Source organism: Sminthopsis crassicaudata, chromosome 2 (assembly GCF_048593235.1).
Source record: "Sminthopsis crassicaudata isolate SCR6 chromosome 2, ASM4859323v1, whole genome shotgun sequence".
NCBI lineage: Eukaryota > Metazoa > Chordata > Mammalia > Dasyuromorphia > Dasyuridae > Sminthopsis > Sminthopsis crassicaudata.
Window position 1 is genome coordinate 669,614,395 of NC_133618.1, and position 16,193 is coordinate 669,630,587.

A 16,193-nucleotide genomic window follows, 5' to 3' on the forward strand; every position below is an offset into this window, starting at 1 on the left:
TGGGTAGAAACTGTAAGGAGGAAGTTTTAGGCTTGTTATAAAGAAAAACCCTAATAATTAGTGCTATTCTAAGGTGAACTAGGTTGGATAACTTTGATGTAGAGGAATTTGAGCAAAAGATGATCATTCTTTAGAGATGTGGAAGTAAAAATTGATACTTGAAAGTAATTTGGATTGGAAAGCCATTGGAGCCCCAGACAACTGTCACATTTATTCTATTTAGTTCTTTGAGGTTCATTTTAGAATATTGTACTTCACTGGTTCTAATATAGACACACTCTGAAAAGATGATAGAATAAGAATTGAAATAGATAATAAAGAACAATTTAGCTTATATCACAATTTTAAGGCATCATTATCTCTGAACTATGAAATTCAGTGTCATTCTATATTCAACTTATTGTTCAGTTTTATTTTTCTAATGTGTATTGGTATGATTGTGATTATATTTAGTTGGGTTTTTTTATTTTCTCTCAAGAAAGTGAGAACTTGAATAGAGAGATACTTGTTCAAAGGCTAGTCTATGTTCCATTAAATACAACCATACTTTTCCCTTTTTTTCACCAGATGTAACATGCTCTCCTGGCAGTTACAATTACTAGCCTGTCCTAGGCCCAACAGAATACCTTCGATCACTGTCCTTTGCAGTGTCAACTCTACCCGGCTTGCCTCCTCTGAGGCCTTCAAAAGTCTCTGGCCAAGAGACTTTCAAGATCTCTTGAATCTATCCATACAGCTATAATCCCTGCTACTGGGGATGGCAGAAACTAGTTGATCTCACAAGGTTAAAAGTTCTGAATTGCAATAAGCTAAACTGATAGTTTGTCTGTAATGTCTGGCATCAATATGGTGAGATTCTAGAATCAGGGTTGCCAAGCTTTTTTAAAGAAATGGCAAATCAGCAAAGTTCAGATAATGAGTCAAAGATAGAGGACTGATCATAGTGGGAAAGTAGCTAGCTAGTGAAGTAGTTAAAATTCTGCTTCTGGAATCAGGAATAGCTGAATTCAAACTTAGCCTCATATACTTCCTAACTGTGTGACCCTATGTAAGTCATTTAACCCTGTTTACCTCAATTTTCTTATTTATAAGAAGAAGAAAATGGCAAATACTCTGATACCTTTGCCAAGAAAACCCCAAACAAGGTCAGAGTTAGATATAATGGAAATAACTACTAATGTACTTCCAGTCAAAAATAAAATAATTTAAAAAATAACATTTTTCCCACAGGTAATTTATATACTAAAGGTAATATAAATAATTTGTAATAATTTATAAGCAATTTATCATCCATGAAGGTATTTTAATCTCATCGTTTCTGATTTCATTTAGGCCACAGATCCAGATGCTGGCATAAATGGTCAAGTACACTATAGTCTGGGAAATTTCAACAATCTTTTTTGGATCACTTCAAATGGAACTATTTATACAAGAGTTAAGCTTAACCGAGAAGTAAGAGACTACTATGAACTCGTGGTGATCGCAACAGATGGAGCTGTGCATCCCCGGCATTCGACCTTGACCCTGGCAATAAGAGTCCTGGATATTGACGACAATAGTCCTGTTTTCACAAACTCTACCTACACAGTTGTTGTTGAAGAGAATCTCCCAGCAGGAACCATCTTCCTCCAAATAGAAGTATGTGAAAGAAATGACACTTTCTTAGGCCCACATTAGTATGTCTTTACTAATTGGTTCATTTTTCCTCTTAAAAGTTATTCATAGAACCTACATATGAAAGAATAAAAAAAACTTGGGGGCAGTTAGATGGTACAGTAAATGGAGTACTGGCTCTGAAGTCAAGAGGACCTGAATTTAAATCCAACCTCAGACACTTAAAAGCTGTGTGACTCTGGTCAAGTCACTTAATACCATATGTTTCACTAAAATAAAATAAAATGCTATTAATGGGTTATTGAAAAAAACAAACAAACAAACAAAAAGGCTTGGAGAAAGACTATGTCAGTCAATCAACACAGAATCACAAATTGCCTACTATGTACATATTCATGTGTATATGATAGAATATATTATTTATTATATTAGTTAAATATTATATTTATTCTAATTTATTCTTTTTGAAAATGTTCTCAGATTTGTTGAACTTGAAGTTGAGGGAAGATAATACAGATATTTTCTCCTTCCTTGTATTTCCTTCATGGATTCCATAGATCCTTTTAAAGTTCAGCCCAAATACTGCCTCATACAATATACTTTTCCTAGATGTTCTACTTCCTAATTATTTTATTTTACTTTACAAGGCAATTAGGGTTAAGTGACTTGCCTAGGGTCATACAACTAGTAAGTGTTAAGTGTCTGAGATTGGATTTGAAGTCATGCTAGGACCAATGTTCTATGCACTGCCCCTCCAAATAATATTTATTTTCATGCTGTTGTTGTTTTTAACTTAACTCTGTGCATAACCCTTTCTTCACCCCTTATAATATAAAATCCTTGAGAGCAGGACTTATTTCCTTTTTGCATTTTTAATCCCTAATCTCTGGCACATACAAGGCATCTAATGAAGGTATATGGAAGTTAATTGAACAATTTATTTTTAATGAAATTATATATGTTGAAAAAGAAAAGAAAAGTTTAAAGTTATAACCTTACTGTGGTTTCCAGTACAATAGTTTTGGTAGTTTTTGTTATTTGTTAGTTTAATTTGTAACAGAACATTTGTAGAAAGTGTAATATTTTTTGCTCCCCAAAACTACACTATGTCATTCCTTGAGGGAAAGGACTGTTTTGTCATTGTTGTTACTGTTTTGGTGTCCTTCATATCCACACAGTACCTGGCATTTATTAAGTTGGTGATTAATAAATGCTGATTAATTGAATGCATGAACAACTGAATGATTGTGTAGACATTGTAAAATTTCCACAGCAGCCCCAGCTCTAAAGTCCTACTTGACTTGCTCCTGCATCTGTTTTATAAGTTAAGAACTCACCCAATTTAAATGCTATTCTATTTGTCTCATTACAGGCAACCGATGTTGACCTTGGTGCCAATGTTTCCTACCGGATTCGAAGCCCGGAAGTAAAACATTTATTTGCCCTTCACCCTTTCACTGGAGAACTGTCCCTTTTGAAGAGTTTGGATTATGAGTCCTTTCCAGAGAACGAAGCCTATATCACTTTTCTTGTGGAGGCTTTTGATATAGGAGGAACCATGCCCCCAGGCATTGCCACTGTCACAGTGATCGTGAAGGTAAGGAAGAGACAGGATTCTCTCGAAAAAATCGATTTGGATGGACATATCCAAAAATCAAAGTGTTTGAGCAAGTCACTGCATTTTTAACCATTAGTGGGGATTGTTCCCTATTTCATAAACCTCTTCTTTATTTATTTTCCCATATGTGATTTTTTTTCTTTTCATTTTTCCAGCAACTGTTAGTGGTGTTTAGTACACGCTTTTTTTTTCCCTCTATAATCAATCCTATATAAATACAGGAAAAAATAAAAAGAAAATTTGATTAAAAGCAAATTTTAAAAAGAGAAAGTATAGTAAAGAGAATATTCTTTTTAAGTCAGAAAGATTTGAGTTAACTTACTGCCTTTGACAGACTGATTATATGATCCTGAACAAAATCCTTAATCTCTAACTTTGGGCAACTTTTTAAAGACAAATTTACTGAATAGTTCCTATCATGCCCATTGGCCATGGAATGGCAAAGCAAATTAAGCTATATGAACAGAATAAAATGTGGCTGCTATGAGAAAGAAGGATAATAATGGTGTAGAGTTTAAAAAGCCTGAAAAAACTATGGTAGAAAAGACTGTTATCAATACTAAAATATGGAAGATGTATGATTTGTTCTATTCTTTCACTTAGAAAAATATCCATTTAAATGGATCTAGAGGATCACATGTTTTCATGGAGTCGGAATAAATAACAATCCTTTGGAGGTTTCCTTTTTCATTATGTTTAATTTTACTGCTATATTCTTGGCACTTGGTAGGGGGCAGGAGTTACTAGGGGAAATTTATGAGGAAAACAAGATATGTATATATAAGAGATCCAAAAATAAGGAGAAGAATCTGGAGGCTAGGATCATAAGAACCTAGAAAGGCGGTAAAGAAAGTACCTGTAAGAGCTTATGACTTAGCTCAAGCTTTGAAGGAAGCTGTCTAAGAGACAGAAGTGAGAAAAGAGTGAATTGCAGATATGAGGGACAGATTGTGCAAAGTTGGAGAGATGGAGAATGACCAGGTATCAAGCATGGAGAATAGCAAAGCCAATTTTTCTGGAATATGTTGGAAATGGAGAATGATTTCTAACAGAGGTAGCTCAGGGCTAGGCTGTGAATGCTGAACAGGGGAGTATTTGATCAAAGGAAAGAATCCCAAATGCTGTAGTGTCAGAACTGTTTAGATGGAAGTCTTTTATCGCTTTTTGAGTTACAGACACACTCTTCCAGACACTATATAATCTTTGCAGCATTTAGGGATAAGATGGCTAATCTAAGATTGATTCCTTAGTCAGCAAAAATTCTCTTTTGGTAAATTACAGGCTAATTGAATATATAATGCCAGATTATGAAACCAAAATACTTCCTAGTAACTTTTTAAATTTTAATTTAAATTAAAAACCTTTAGGTCCCATGTTTGTTTCCTCTTGACTTCTCAACTGTCAAGGTATACATTGTGGGTGTTTATAGGCATTGTTCCAATCAATGTAGTTCTTTTTACATCTTTCCATTTCTATATCTAGTCTCCCATAGAGTATTCCCACCAGGAATTAGTGTAGCACATTTTTTATTATTTAGTCATTTTAGTCATATCTGAGTCTTTGTGACCCCACTTGGTATTTATCATGGCAAGAATTCTTAAATAGGTTGCCATTTCCTTCTCCAACTCATTTTATGCAAAAGGAAACTGAGGCAAACAAGGTTGAGTGATTTATCTAGGTTCACATCTGAATATTTCATTCTTTCACTCAAGATGTTCCTATGGCTTCTCATTATATTGAAGACAAAATATGAATTGTTCCATTTGATATTTAGAAACTTTCACAACTTGATTAAAACCCATTTTTTCAATATGATTCCAGCTTTTCCCACCTCATGAAGGATATTTTTCATATAAACTATGCTTCTTCCTGTTTCTTGTGCATGCATTTTATCTTTAATCTCCATGTCTTTGCTAGATTCCTATCTCTGGTTCAAGTTTCCTAAAAGCTACCTGTCTATCATTTCCTTTACTTTTTTTTTTTTTTTTTTTTTTTTTTTTCCTGAGGCTGGGGTTAAGTGACATGCCCAGGGTCACACAGCTAGGAAGTGTTAAGTGTCTGAGACCACATTTGACCTCGGGTCCTCCTGAATTCAAGTCTGGTCCTCTATCCACTGCGCCACCTAGCTGCCCCCTCTTTTACTTTCAAAATGAAGGAATTGGACTGAATGGCCTCTAAGATCCCTTTCCACTTTAGACTTTCTGACATACAATAGGAGCTTGATAGAATGTTGAATTGAATGTCATATAAACAGCTCATTTCCAAAGATATCTAGAAATCCTATTTAGATTTTTTTCTCTGATTTAGGTAATTGTCCATGATGCCCAGTTATCTCATGGAGTAAAAAATGACTAAATTTGATCCTAAGGAGTCCTAACTGCTTGTTTCAGGGAATCTTCTTCGGCATAGGTCACAAATGAATGCCTTCATATTTTTTTTTTTCGTAGTATCCTTCTCATATGATCTTGGACCATCTAGGGGAGGATATATTTTTTTTTTAAAAGACTCTCTCAAGAATTGGCTTTGGAAATGACAAAAAATATTCTCAGCTCAACTCATGTTTTTTATTTGATCTCTTCTTTTGTTATTATTTTTCTATAGATAGGAAGCAAAGAAACAAAATTAATGGAAACTGCCAATTTTTCTTCCAAGTATTGTTTTCCATGCATAATTTGTGACTTGTGGTAATTAGCTGACTTCTCTAAACTCTCAAAGCCAATTAGGGTTAATTTATACTGGTTTACATGGGGTAATGTAATGAGAAACCATAGAAACTTCTTGAGTGAAAGAATGAAATGTTCAAATGTGATCCTGGGCAAAATAGGGCTATATTTTACAATTAGGGTAAGTTATATTTCCTAATCCCTAAATCATTTGTTTCTTCCATTATATCTGGCTGCCTCCCTTTTTTTTTTCCCTTATAATTTATATAGAAATGAAATACCCTTGCCAGTCATTTGGCATAGACAATCAATATGACATGAATTAAAATGTTTACCATTAAAGGAAAATTAAAAATGTATGTTATTTTATTTGCATAATGATTATGATCATAAGAGATAGCATTTATACAGTATTTCTTATGTGCTAGACACTGTGGTAAAATTTTTATTTCATTTGGTCTTCACAATAGGACAACTCGGTGGATTGTTGGGTCTGGAATCAGGAAGACTAATTTTCCTGAATTTAAATCTGGCCTCAAATTTTACTAACTATATGAATCTGGCCAATTCACTTAACCCTCTTTGCTTCTATTTCTCATCTGTAAAATGAGCTGGGGAAGAAAATGACAAACCATTCCAGTATCTTTGTCAAGAAAACCCCAAATGGGGACATGAAGAGTCAGACACAGTTAAAATGATTCAACAACAACCTCAGAATAACTCTGGGAGGAAAATGCTAATATTATTCTCATTTTACAAATAAGGAAACTGAGGCAAACAGAGGATAAATTACTTTCTCAGGATCATGCAGATAGTAAATATCTGAAGGTAGATTTGAACTCAAGTCTTCCTTATGTCAGGAACCACCTGTTGCTTAAATGAAACTAGCTGCATGAATTGTTTTAGTAAGTTGGCTTAAATGACTATGCCAGGGGAAGAAAGAATATTACTTTGATTGTTAGATTAAAAATTGTATTTTTTCTGAGATTTAAAAGACCGAATAGATCATTTTTCTTCTTTAGATTTATTTTCTTTAATCTGTGAAACAAAAATAAAAAACATATTAAGCACTTGTTACAAAATTAATTGCTTGGGTTACCCATAAAAAGCAGAAAGTACTTTCCCCAAGGAGCTTTCATTTTAATGGAAGGGATAAATAGTACCTAACTAGAAGATACAAGACATCTGGAAAGTGACCTTAGGAAGAAAATAAGTTCTTATAGTTGTACAGAGTTGTATGGAGTGTGGCCAGGAAATACTTTCTGAAGAAGATGGTCTTTGAGTTCATTCTTGAAGGGATCCAGAGAGTCAAAATGTAGAAATGAGGAGGAAAATTATTTGTAGGCTTGAGGAATAACCAGGACAAAGGCAAAAGGTAGGAGATAGAGTTTTGTGTATGAGCAAACAACAAATAACACTAAGCTAAACTGTGGAACAAATAGGGGAACTACAAGTGAGAATAGAAAAAGAAATACTTAATGAGTCTTTGGACTCATTCTATCTAATGATTAGTTTAAAAGGAATGGGGCTGGAAAGGTGAACATATTTATCTTTAAATTCTCCACTTTAAGTTCATGTGGGAGAGAATAAAGTATGTTTTTAAATACATACATGCAAATATATTTGTGTATGTATATATACATATATATACATATATATGTATATATATAATTTTTTCTAAGAATTTGTGGAATGAACTGAAGAAACCTATGCCATTATTTGTTGGAATGTTGGGGAATTCCATTGGTAAACTTTGAGGGAAATTTTAATGGGGAATTTTGAATTGGAATTGTGTTCCAAGAAGTGTTAAAGAAATCCAAGAAGAATATTTTAGTAAATAATGATTGCTTTGTCTCCATAATTTAATTTCCAATTATTTGAATGGGTCCTCATTTTGACAGACTAGGAGATTCATTGAAGCTATAAAAGGGCATTGTGGGATGACAGTGTCCATAAGACATTTATATTTTAATGTTTAATTATACATGAAGACAAAGTATCATAGTGGAAAGTGATCCAGCCTCAGTCTCAAAGATTTGGCTTCAAGTCATAACCAGAAGATATAATTTAGTTACTCAATGCTCCCAAACAAATCTCTCAGATTTTCACTTGTAAGGTACTTGCCGATATTTATTTGGTAGAGTTTTTGTAAGGAGAATTCATTTTTTAAAATGAAATCTAAGATTATGGTAAAAAAAACATTGAATAATGTAATACAATAAAATGCAATGCAATACAACACAATACAATACATCAGGTACAACACCCTCAGGCCCACCCAGAAAGTTACCTTGGACAGCTCATGTAGTCTTTTTCATGTGAATGGGATAATTTCCAAATGCCCTCTGGATCCCAAACTAATTACATGATCCCCAAAATTGACAGCTGGGGTTTTAGAAAAATTAACAGCTATAAGTATCTAAAATATGGAAACTAAGCTGGTATAATTGGGTGGGAGGTTTTCTCCAAAGCCATATGAAATTTGCCCATAGGAATAGAGAACACAGAAGGTTTTATCTCTTTTCTAAAATAAGCCCAAGGCAGGAGTTACCTGATACTGGTAAACTCTCAAGATTTGCACGTCATCATGGATTTGTGCTGCATCTTCTTTATAGAACTTTATATTTAGTCTTGGGAACAATACATAAGACAGAATTGTGAAGGCTCCAGGAACAATTCTATCTGCATTTAAGGGTTGCTCAAATTAGGTTCTGGCAATGGATTAATCAATAAAGGAAATTCCCTGTGGAAGGAGTTCTGCATAAGCAGGCTTTTCAATGCCAGGGGAAGATATATCATATGCCTATAAACCTTGAAGTGAAGGATAGAAAGAATTTATAGACAATGAAAGAAGAGCAGGCTCCTCTCTTTATGGCTCTGTTTCTGCTACTCAAAATACCACCTACTTTGATAGAAAATGTTAAGACATTGATATGAAGATACATCACCCCATAAAGTATATTGTAAATTACTTTCTAGAGTTTCTAGAGGGAACCTCCCTGCATTTGAAGTCTGAGAACCTGCATTTCAATCCCAGCTCTAATCTATGCTGTATAATTTTGGACTTGTCACTTTGCCTCCTGGTGCCTCAGTTTACTTATGTGTAATAAAGATAGTGAAGGGACCAGATTAGAATTTCTCCAAGGCCTCTCCCTTAGGGCTCCAATAACTATCATGCAAAGTAAAGTTTGTTCATTGATAATCTTTAGACTTTAAGCTGGTACAGAAGAACAAACTCCAAAACAGAATGCTGGAGGTCTGAATTGCCCACCCAGAAAGTTACCTTGGACAGCTCATGTAATCTTTTGCATCTGAATGAGATAATTTCCAAATGCCCTCTGGATCCCAAACTAATTACATGATCCCCAAAATTGACAGCTGGGTTTTTAGAAAAATGAAACTTTACTTTTCAAAAATGTGCTTTGAAAATAAATTAACAAAGATAGCTTGCGTGAATTCATGGAAATACGTGATTGAATGCCACTTTCAGAAACAGTCGGGAAATCAGTATAATCGAAATACACTTTGTTTGACAATTATTAGTATTAAGTATCTAAAATATGGAAACTAAGATAGGAACTCCTTTGCAGGATCACATAACCATGAAATTAGAACTGGAATGGATCATAGAAGTCATCCAGTCCATCTCACTCATTTTATAGATTAGGAAACTAAGGCTCATATTGGTGAAGTGACTTGTCCAAGATCATAGAGGGCTTGTCAGGCAAAAATTTTGAACCCAGGTTTGCTTGACCTAGAAGCCAATATGCTTTCTATTATGTCACTGTTCCCTGTCTTCCCTTCAATTCAATTAGGTGTAATTCAAAAAAAATATATTTATCAAGTACACTTATCTGTAAGGCAATGTGCCAAACATTAGGGACTCAGTGACAAAACAATAAAAAAAAAAAAAAAAAAAAAAAAAAAAAATTAGTCCATGTCTTGAAATAGAGGATAGAATATATCTAAAGATAAGTAAATAAATAGCAATTGAAGTGGAAGAGTTGTGTAAGGATAGCCGTTAAAGGGGCCTCTTGAAAGAGGTAATGGTGGCATTCAGCTTAGAAGGAAGCTTCTAAGGACTTTGAGTGATGAAAATGTGGAAACAATACATTCCAGCCTCAGAGATAGCTTGTGTGAATTCATGGAAATACGTGATAGAATGCCACTTTCAGATGCAGTCGGGAAATCAGTATAATCGAAATACACTTTGTTTGACAATTATTAGTGCTAAATAAGCATAGAAGAATAGACACTGAAGAGAAAATGAAAAACCAGATCATAATAGTAAGATCAAATCCATTCAAAAAAGATTTCATTACTCCAATGCATGAAAAGGCATTGTGAGGTACTGGAAATATAAACGCAAAACTAACCAGCCAAACCAACTTAAAAATCCTTGTTCTCAAGACCTTTACATTTTTGTAACACATAGAGACCTAAATAGGAAAGAAGGGCACAATTTTAGTAAGCTGCACTAAATAGGAGTTTAGGAACCAATAGGAATCAACAATATGATATGGCAGTCAATAAACTTTATAATATTCTGGATTGTCTTGGAAGAGTCCAGATGGGAGAGTTTCCAGAAATAAGAAATTGATGGTCACATTGTGCTCTTCCTGTGTGTATCAGACCAAATCTGGACCATTCTGCTCAGTTTGAGGTATTGATAAGCTAGATAAATCCATTGATGAACAAACACCAGGAAGAAGGGTCTTAAAATCATGTCACATGAGGATCATTTGAAGATTATAAAAATGAGAAGCAAAGGCGCAGCTAGTATATGATAAAACATGCGGAAGGAGAGGATGCTAGCAAAGAAGGGGTTCAGGAGGTAGGGAGTGCCAAATAGATTTTGACTTGATGAAAGCTAAGGATTCTGCAAAGCAGAGTTGAGGAGGATGACACAGACAGAGAAGACATTATGGGTAAAAATGGCGATGGGAGATACAACACTGTATCTAGGGCATAAGTAGGGCATTTTTTACTGGAGCATAGAGTATTCAAGGGGAAATAATATGTCCTATGCTGTAAAGGGCTACAACTGAGCAGATGCAAGGTCACCTAGCACTTGAGGCTAATTACCAATTGGATAATTCTCTATTAACGTGTTAGGAGGATGACCCTACTTAACTATTTATTCTGTGCTGGCTCTATCAGTGGGTGGAGTAGGAGGAGGAGGGTCATTCTTTGGAGGTAGAGAGAGAGGAAGGAGGTGGAGAGATTCCTATATCTAATCCCCTGAGAGCCAAAAGAACCAGAATAAAGACTTTTGTTTATCCTGACTCCAGCTGATTCTAAGATATCCAGGGTCACAATACCATAGATTGGAAATTGTAGAATATAAATTTCAAAGAAACTTGTATTTTTATTCCTTCCATATGAGTCCTCTATTTACTAGCAGTTTTGACGAACTGTTTTGTACATCATCTAACTGATAATCTATTGATATTCACAAAGACCAGATCCTACAGGGAAATCATCAAGAAGATTTTTCTTTGACCAGATGATGGAATAGAGATGAATCTAGATAGAATATAAATGATGGAAGAAAGAAAATAAATGATGGAAATGTATTATCTTGTTATCATTTTTAAAAATTCAGTATGTAATGGCTAGTCCATGAGACCAATTGTTGAAAATTGGGATGAGATTGAAGCAAACTGGAGTAATATTTGAAAGAAAAGAAGCAAATTCCACAGTTAATTTGATTCAGTCCAATTCAACAAGCATTTATTTCTCAGTAATTGTATATGCCAGGGACAGTGCTAGGCATTGGGCATACAGATATTAAAACAAACATGCAAAAAAGAAAGCCTCAATGAGTTGAAAGAAATAAAATTAAAGTTAATCATTGGTTACTGCCACAATATTTCATTCTGCGTGAGTTTGCAAAAAGCATCCATGGTGGCGGGGCTAGAATGCTGAACAAATTCATATCCTCTCTCAGGTTCTTGTTAACTTTTTGGCCTATGACTAGTCATTTAATTTCTCTAGGCCTGAATTTCATTATCTGTAAGAGGGATATTGAGCTGATGACCTTTTAATATCTCTACCATTTCTAAATCTACAACCATATCCTCCAACAAAACCAAGTAGACAATCCAGGGAGTAAATATTATGTTAAAACAAAGTGTCTATGGTTAACTTAACATGAAAGAAGATCACCAATGGGAGTCCTCACTCCATCAATACAAGTCACCATCCAACTAGGTCTGCCCAAAGTGGATAATTCCTCTCCATGTATTCCCAGTGTGCTAGACATTTTCCTCTAGGGCTTTCCTTCATCTAATTTATTCATTCCCTTATAATTTTAAATACTATTTTATTTTTCCTAAGTACATGTTAAAACAAATTTTTACATTTGAGAGTTTTTTAAAGTTTCTAGTTCCAAATTCTATCCCTTCCTCTCCTCTCCCATCCCTGAGATGATATGTCATCCAATATAGATTATATACGTGCAATTACATAAAACATTTGCATATCACATCTTCAGAGAAAGAACTGATATGTACTTATTTCTCTGTTTCTATCTTGTATGCATTGTTTATTATAATCTCCTTGATGGCGGGCATATCTTGGCTTGTTTGAGTGAACATAAAACATGGTGAGGCATCCATCTTGCAGATATTTCTCCAACTCCCATTGGTAGGCTAAGTTTCTAGAAGTCATTTGTATTTCCTAAGCAGGACAGGCTTTCTATCTCACCATTTTGCTGGTTTGTCATCAAAATCAAAGAGCATGAATATAAAACAAGTCTTCTTTGTTTCTTGAAATGGTCATGAAGTTCGAAGTGTGACTCATTGCTAGTAGACTGATTTGTTGCTGAAATAGAGAATTCCAATCTGGTTTACTGTATTTTACATAGCTCTCCAGGTCATGTTTAATTCTCTTCAAGTAAATACAAAGTGTTTTCAGGGTTATTTGTGTTCATACATCCAGCCCCAAGGCACCTATGATCCTTTCAAATTGATGAAGAATTTATTTATCCTTAATTCTTTATCCTTATGAAATACCTAGAAGAAGAAATCTAGAACTAATTCTACAGATTATACAAAATTAAATGTGATTATTAAAACTCAAAAAAAGAACCTAGACAATAATTCAAAATAACCTCATAATGCCCCATTTATGATACCAGAAACTATTACTGTCACCTGTACTATAAAAGTAGCATAGAAAAGCCTCAGTATATTAGAAAATGCTTTCATGAGTCACTGTAATCCTATATAAGTATTAATAATTCTAAAATAATAGTAATAATGATAACAAATAGCACTATAGAGTTCTTTGGAGTTTGCAAAGTGTTTTTCATTTATAGGAGCCCCATGAGGTACATGCTATTAATATTTTCATTTTACAAATGAAGCCACTAAGGCTAAGAGAGGTTAAATTATTTTTCTCAGTCTCCCAGCAAATAAATGTCTGAGGCAGAGTTTTAACTTAGGTCTTCCTAATTCAAAGCCTTCATCGAATTTACAATGTTTCTTGACTCTTTCCTGATCATCTCTTGAAGTCCCAACTCCAGACACCATATATATATGTATATATCTTCCTAAGTTCAAATCTGGCCTCAGACACTTACTAGTTGCAAAATCCTGGTCATGTCTTAACTATAAAATGAGTTGGAAAAGGAAATGGCAAACCATTCCAATATCTTTGCCAAGAATATTCCCAAAAAGAATTGGGAAGAATTGAACATGATTGAAAACCATTGAACTGAAAAGATTATCATCTACCAGGAAGACACCAAGTTCAAATCCAGACTCAGACATTTAATAGCTTTATGAGCCTGGGAAAGTCACTGAACTCTATTTCCCTCAATTTCTGCATCTATAAAATGACCTGGGGAAGGAAATGACAAACTATTCCTTTATCTTTGTCAAGAAAACCCCAGAAGGAATCATGAGGAATTGACTATTACTGAACAACAATAAAGGTGCATAGTGATTAAGGTATGTGGCCAAAGTCTGCAATTCAAAGGTCCTTCTTCTCCAAACCTTCCACTTCATCAACTTCCATGTTGCTCCTTGGAATTATCTGCAAAGCAAAATACAACACAAATGCAAGCTAGGAGAAAACTGGGACATGACTAGTAGAAAGCCAAATGTGAATCAATAAAGCAGTGTTGTTTTGAACAGCCAATAGGCTGTTTCCTGTTTTTATTAAAAGAAATATGACCTTCAGTAGCTCTGAAGAAACCCCTCAGCTATGCTCAGCAGGTCAATCCTTTATTAATTCACCTTGTCAGTTTTGTTCCCCACAATTTTAAAAGGATATGGAGAAAACAGAGAAGGCAGAAAGGGGTTGAGCCACATGTCTTCAGAAGTACTTCTTCAATTCTATTATTCTAAGATTTTGTATTTGAAATTTAATTTATTTTTTCCTAGAGAGAAAGAAGGTCAAATCCAAGTAAGAATAGCAACTATATCACCCCAAGAAGGAAGATAGGAGAGAAAAAAAGTGGATTTTTTTTTTAACTGCTGAGAAAAAAAGAAAACTCAGAAACAATATTTTTGTTGGGAATACTCCAGCCAGAATCTATAACCAGAGGAAATTACATTTGGCAGGAAGCCTGTATGGACACCTGAGGATTCTTAAAGCTTTGAATGTCTCTGGGTGACTCAATCTAAAAACAAACCCTTCTGAATTCATATCTTATAGTGGCTTTTGATGTCTTTCTAAGCTCCCCTTCTTACTCGGAGTATAAATGTTATGTGAAGAAACTCACCCAATAATTCAACTAAATTAGACTAACTCTAATCCTAAATGCACACTGATCAAGCTTCTACTTTGTGCGAGGGTTCGTAATAGATTTAGGAAATAAAAATTCAAAATTGAAAAATGTTCCTTGCCCTCAAAAGGAATATATTTTATGGGTATGGGGGAATTGAGCATATTTTTTTTTTTTCATGGTTAAGTAAAAAAAGAAAAGCTTAGAGAAGAGAAGGAAGGAGAGAGGCATTTGGCCAGAGAGAAAAAGCTGGGCCATTGACAATAAAAATGGAGATCAGAGAAATGCTACAGTGGTGAACAGTGGTGTGCCATGATAATAGCAAGAGCTGCCATTTTGGTAGAACCTTAAGATTTGCAAAACCTTTGGCTGCCATGACATTATCTGAGTCTCCTAACAAATGAGGGAGGAAGATATTACAGGTATAATGATCCTCACTTAAAAAAAAAAAAAAAGTAAAGTAATGCTTAGTGGGTTGATTTTTCTCACACAGCCTGTGTGGTAGAAGCAAGGTGTTAAAGATAGCATTTTATAGACTTGTCTCATTTCATCCTCAAAATCTTGTGAGATAATAATATTATCAATCCTACTTTGAAGAGAAATTGAGGCTCAGAAAGATTTAGTAACTTATCTTTGGCTACTCAGGTAAGTGAAGGGAAAAGATTAGGCAGTAGCTCTTCTTCAGTACCACTCACATTGTTTTAAGTATGTGTGAACACCTCTAGGAATACAGATATATGTATGTGTGCATATTTATTCAATTATAGCCATATCATTTTCATTTTTACAGTTTTGCAATCATCTGTAATGTTATGCAGTCAAAGCTGTGTTTGGTAAAGGTTTAACAATAAGATCTCAGGATTGGAGGAGAAATTCTAGCTACAGTATAGTTTCCATTTTAATCGGAATTAATTATAATTGCATTCACTTTGTATAATCTAGACAATTAGCAAAACAATAGATTAAGTCCTGATTTGCAGCCTTTGCTAATTTCTCAAGAGTGAGTGCTCCCTGAAAAATTTAACCATTATCTCTCAAGAGCTAGTTGAAGCTTGCTCCAGCAGCCCCCCAAAGACAATGGAAAAAACACTGGATATAAAGTCAGGGTTCAAATCTCAGCTCTTCCTCTTACTATCTGATGCTACAAAAGTGTTTCATTTTATTGCTTAGTTTCGTCATCTGTGAATCATGAGGCTTGATCTCAAAGGCCTATAAGGTGTTTTCTATTTCTCAATTGTTAAGTCCTATTTTTCCCCTTTCTTTTTTCCTATTTGGTAAGATCTAACTTCATGTTTAAGCATTTTAGAAGTGTGTTTATTGAATTTTTTTGATTCAGTGATATTTTATTTTACCCTAATCACATAGAACGACAATTTTAAACATTTTGTTAGTTTTTTTTTTTTTTTTTTATCTTCTTCTGATTTTGAACTCCAAGTTCGTTCTTCCTCCCTCCCTCTTGCTCCCATTCCTTGAGACATAAGCAGTCTGATATAGGTTATACATGTACAGTCATGTAAAACATTTTTATATTGGTCATTTTGCCCAAAACATTCAAAAGACTAGA

The 16,193-nt window shown here is 34.4% G+C and overlaps 1 protein-coding gene across 1 annotated transcript in view; it reads left to right on the top strand.

Moving 5' to 3' along the window:
* The window catches only part of PCDH15 (protocadherin related 15), a 2,229,510-nt gene that overhangs the window by 1,974,189 nt on the left and 239,128 nt on the right, over nucleotides 1–16,193 (top strand). Inside the window, exons 23-24 of the mRNA XM_074297067.1 lie at nucleotides 1,333–1,638; nucleotides 2,987–3,211. Of these exons, the coding sequence (XP_074153168.1) occupies nucleotides 1,333–1,638; nucleotides 2,987–3,211 (531 nt within the window). The remainder of the gene's footprint in view (nucleotides 1–1,332; nucleotides 1,639–2,986; nucleotides 3,212–16,193) is intronic.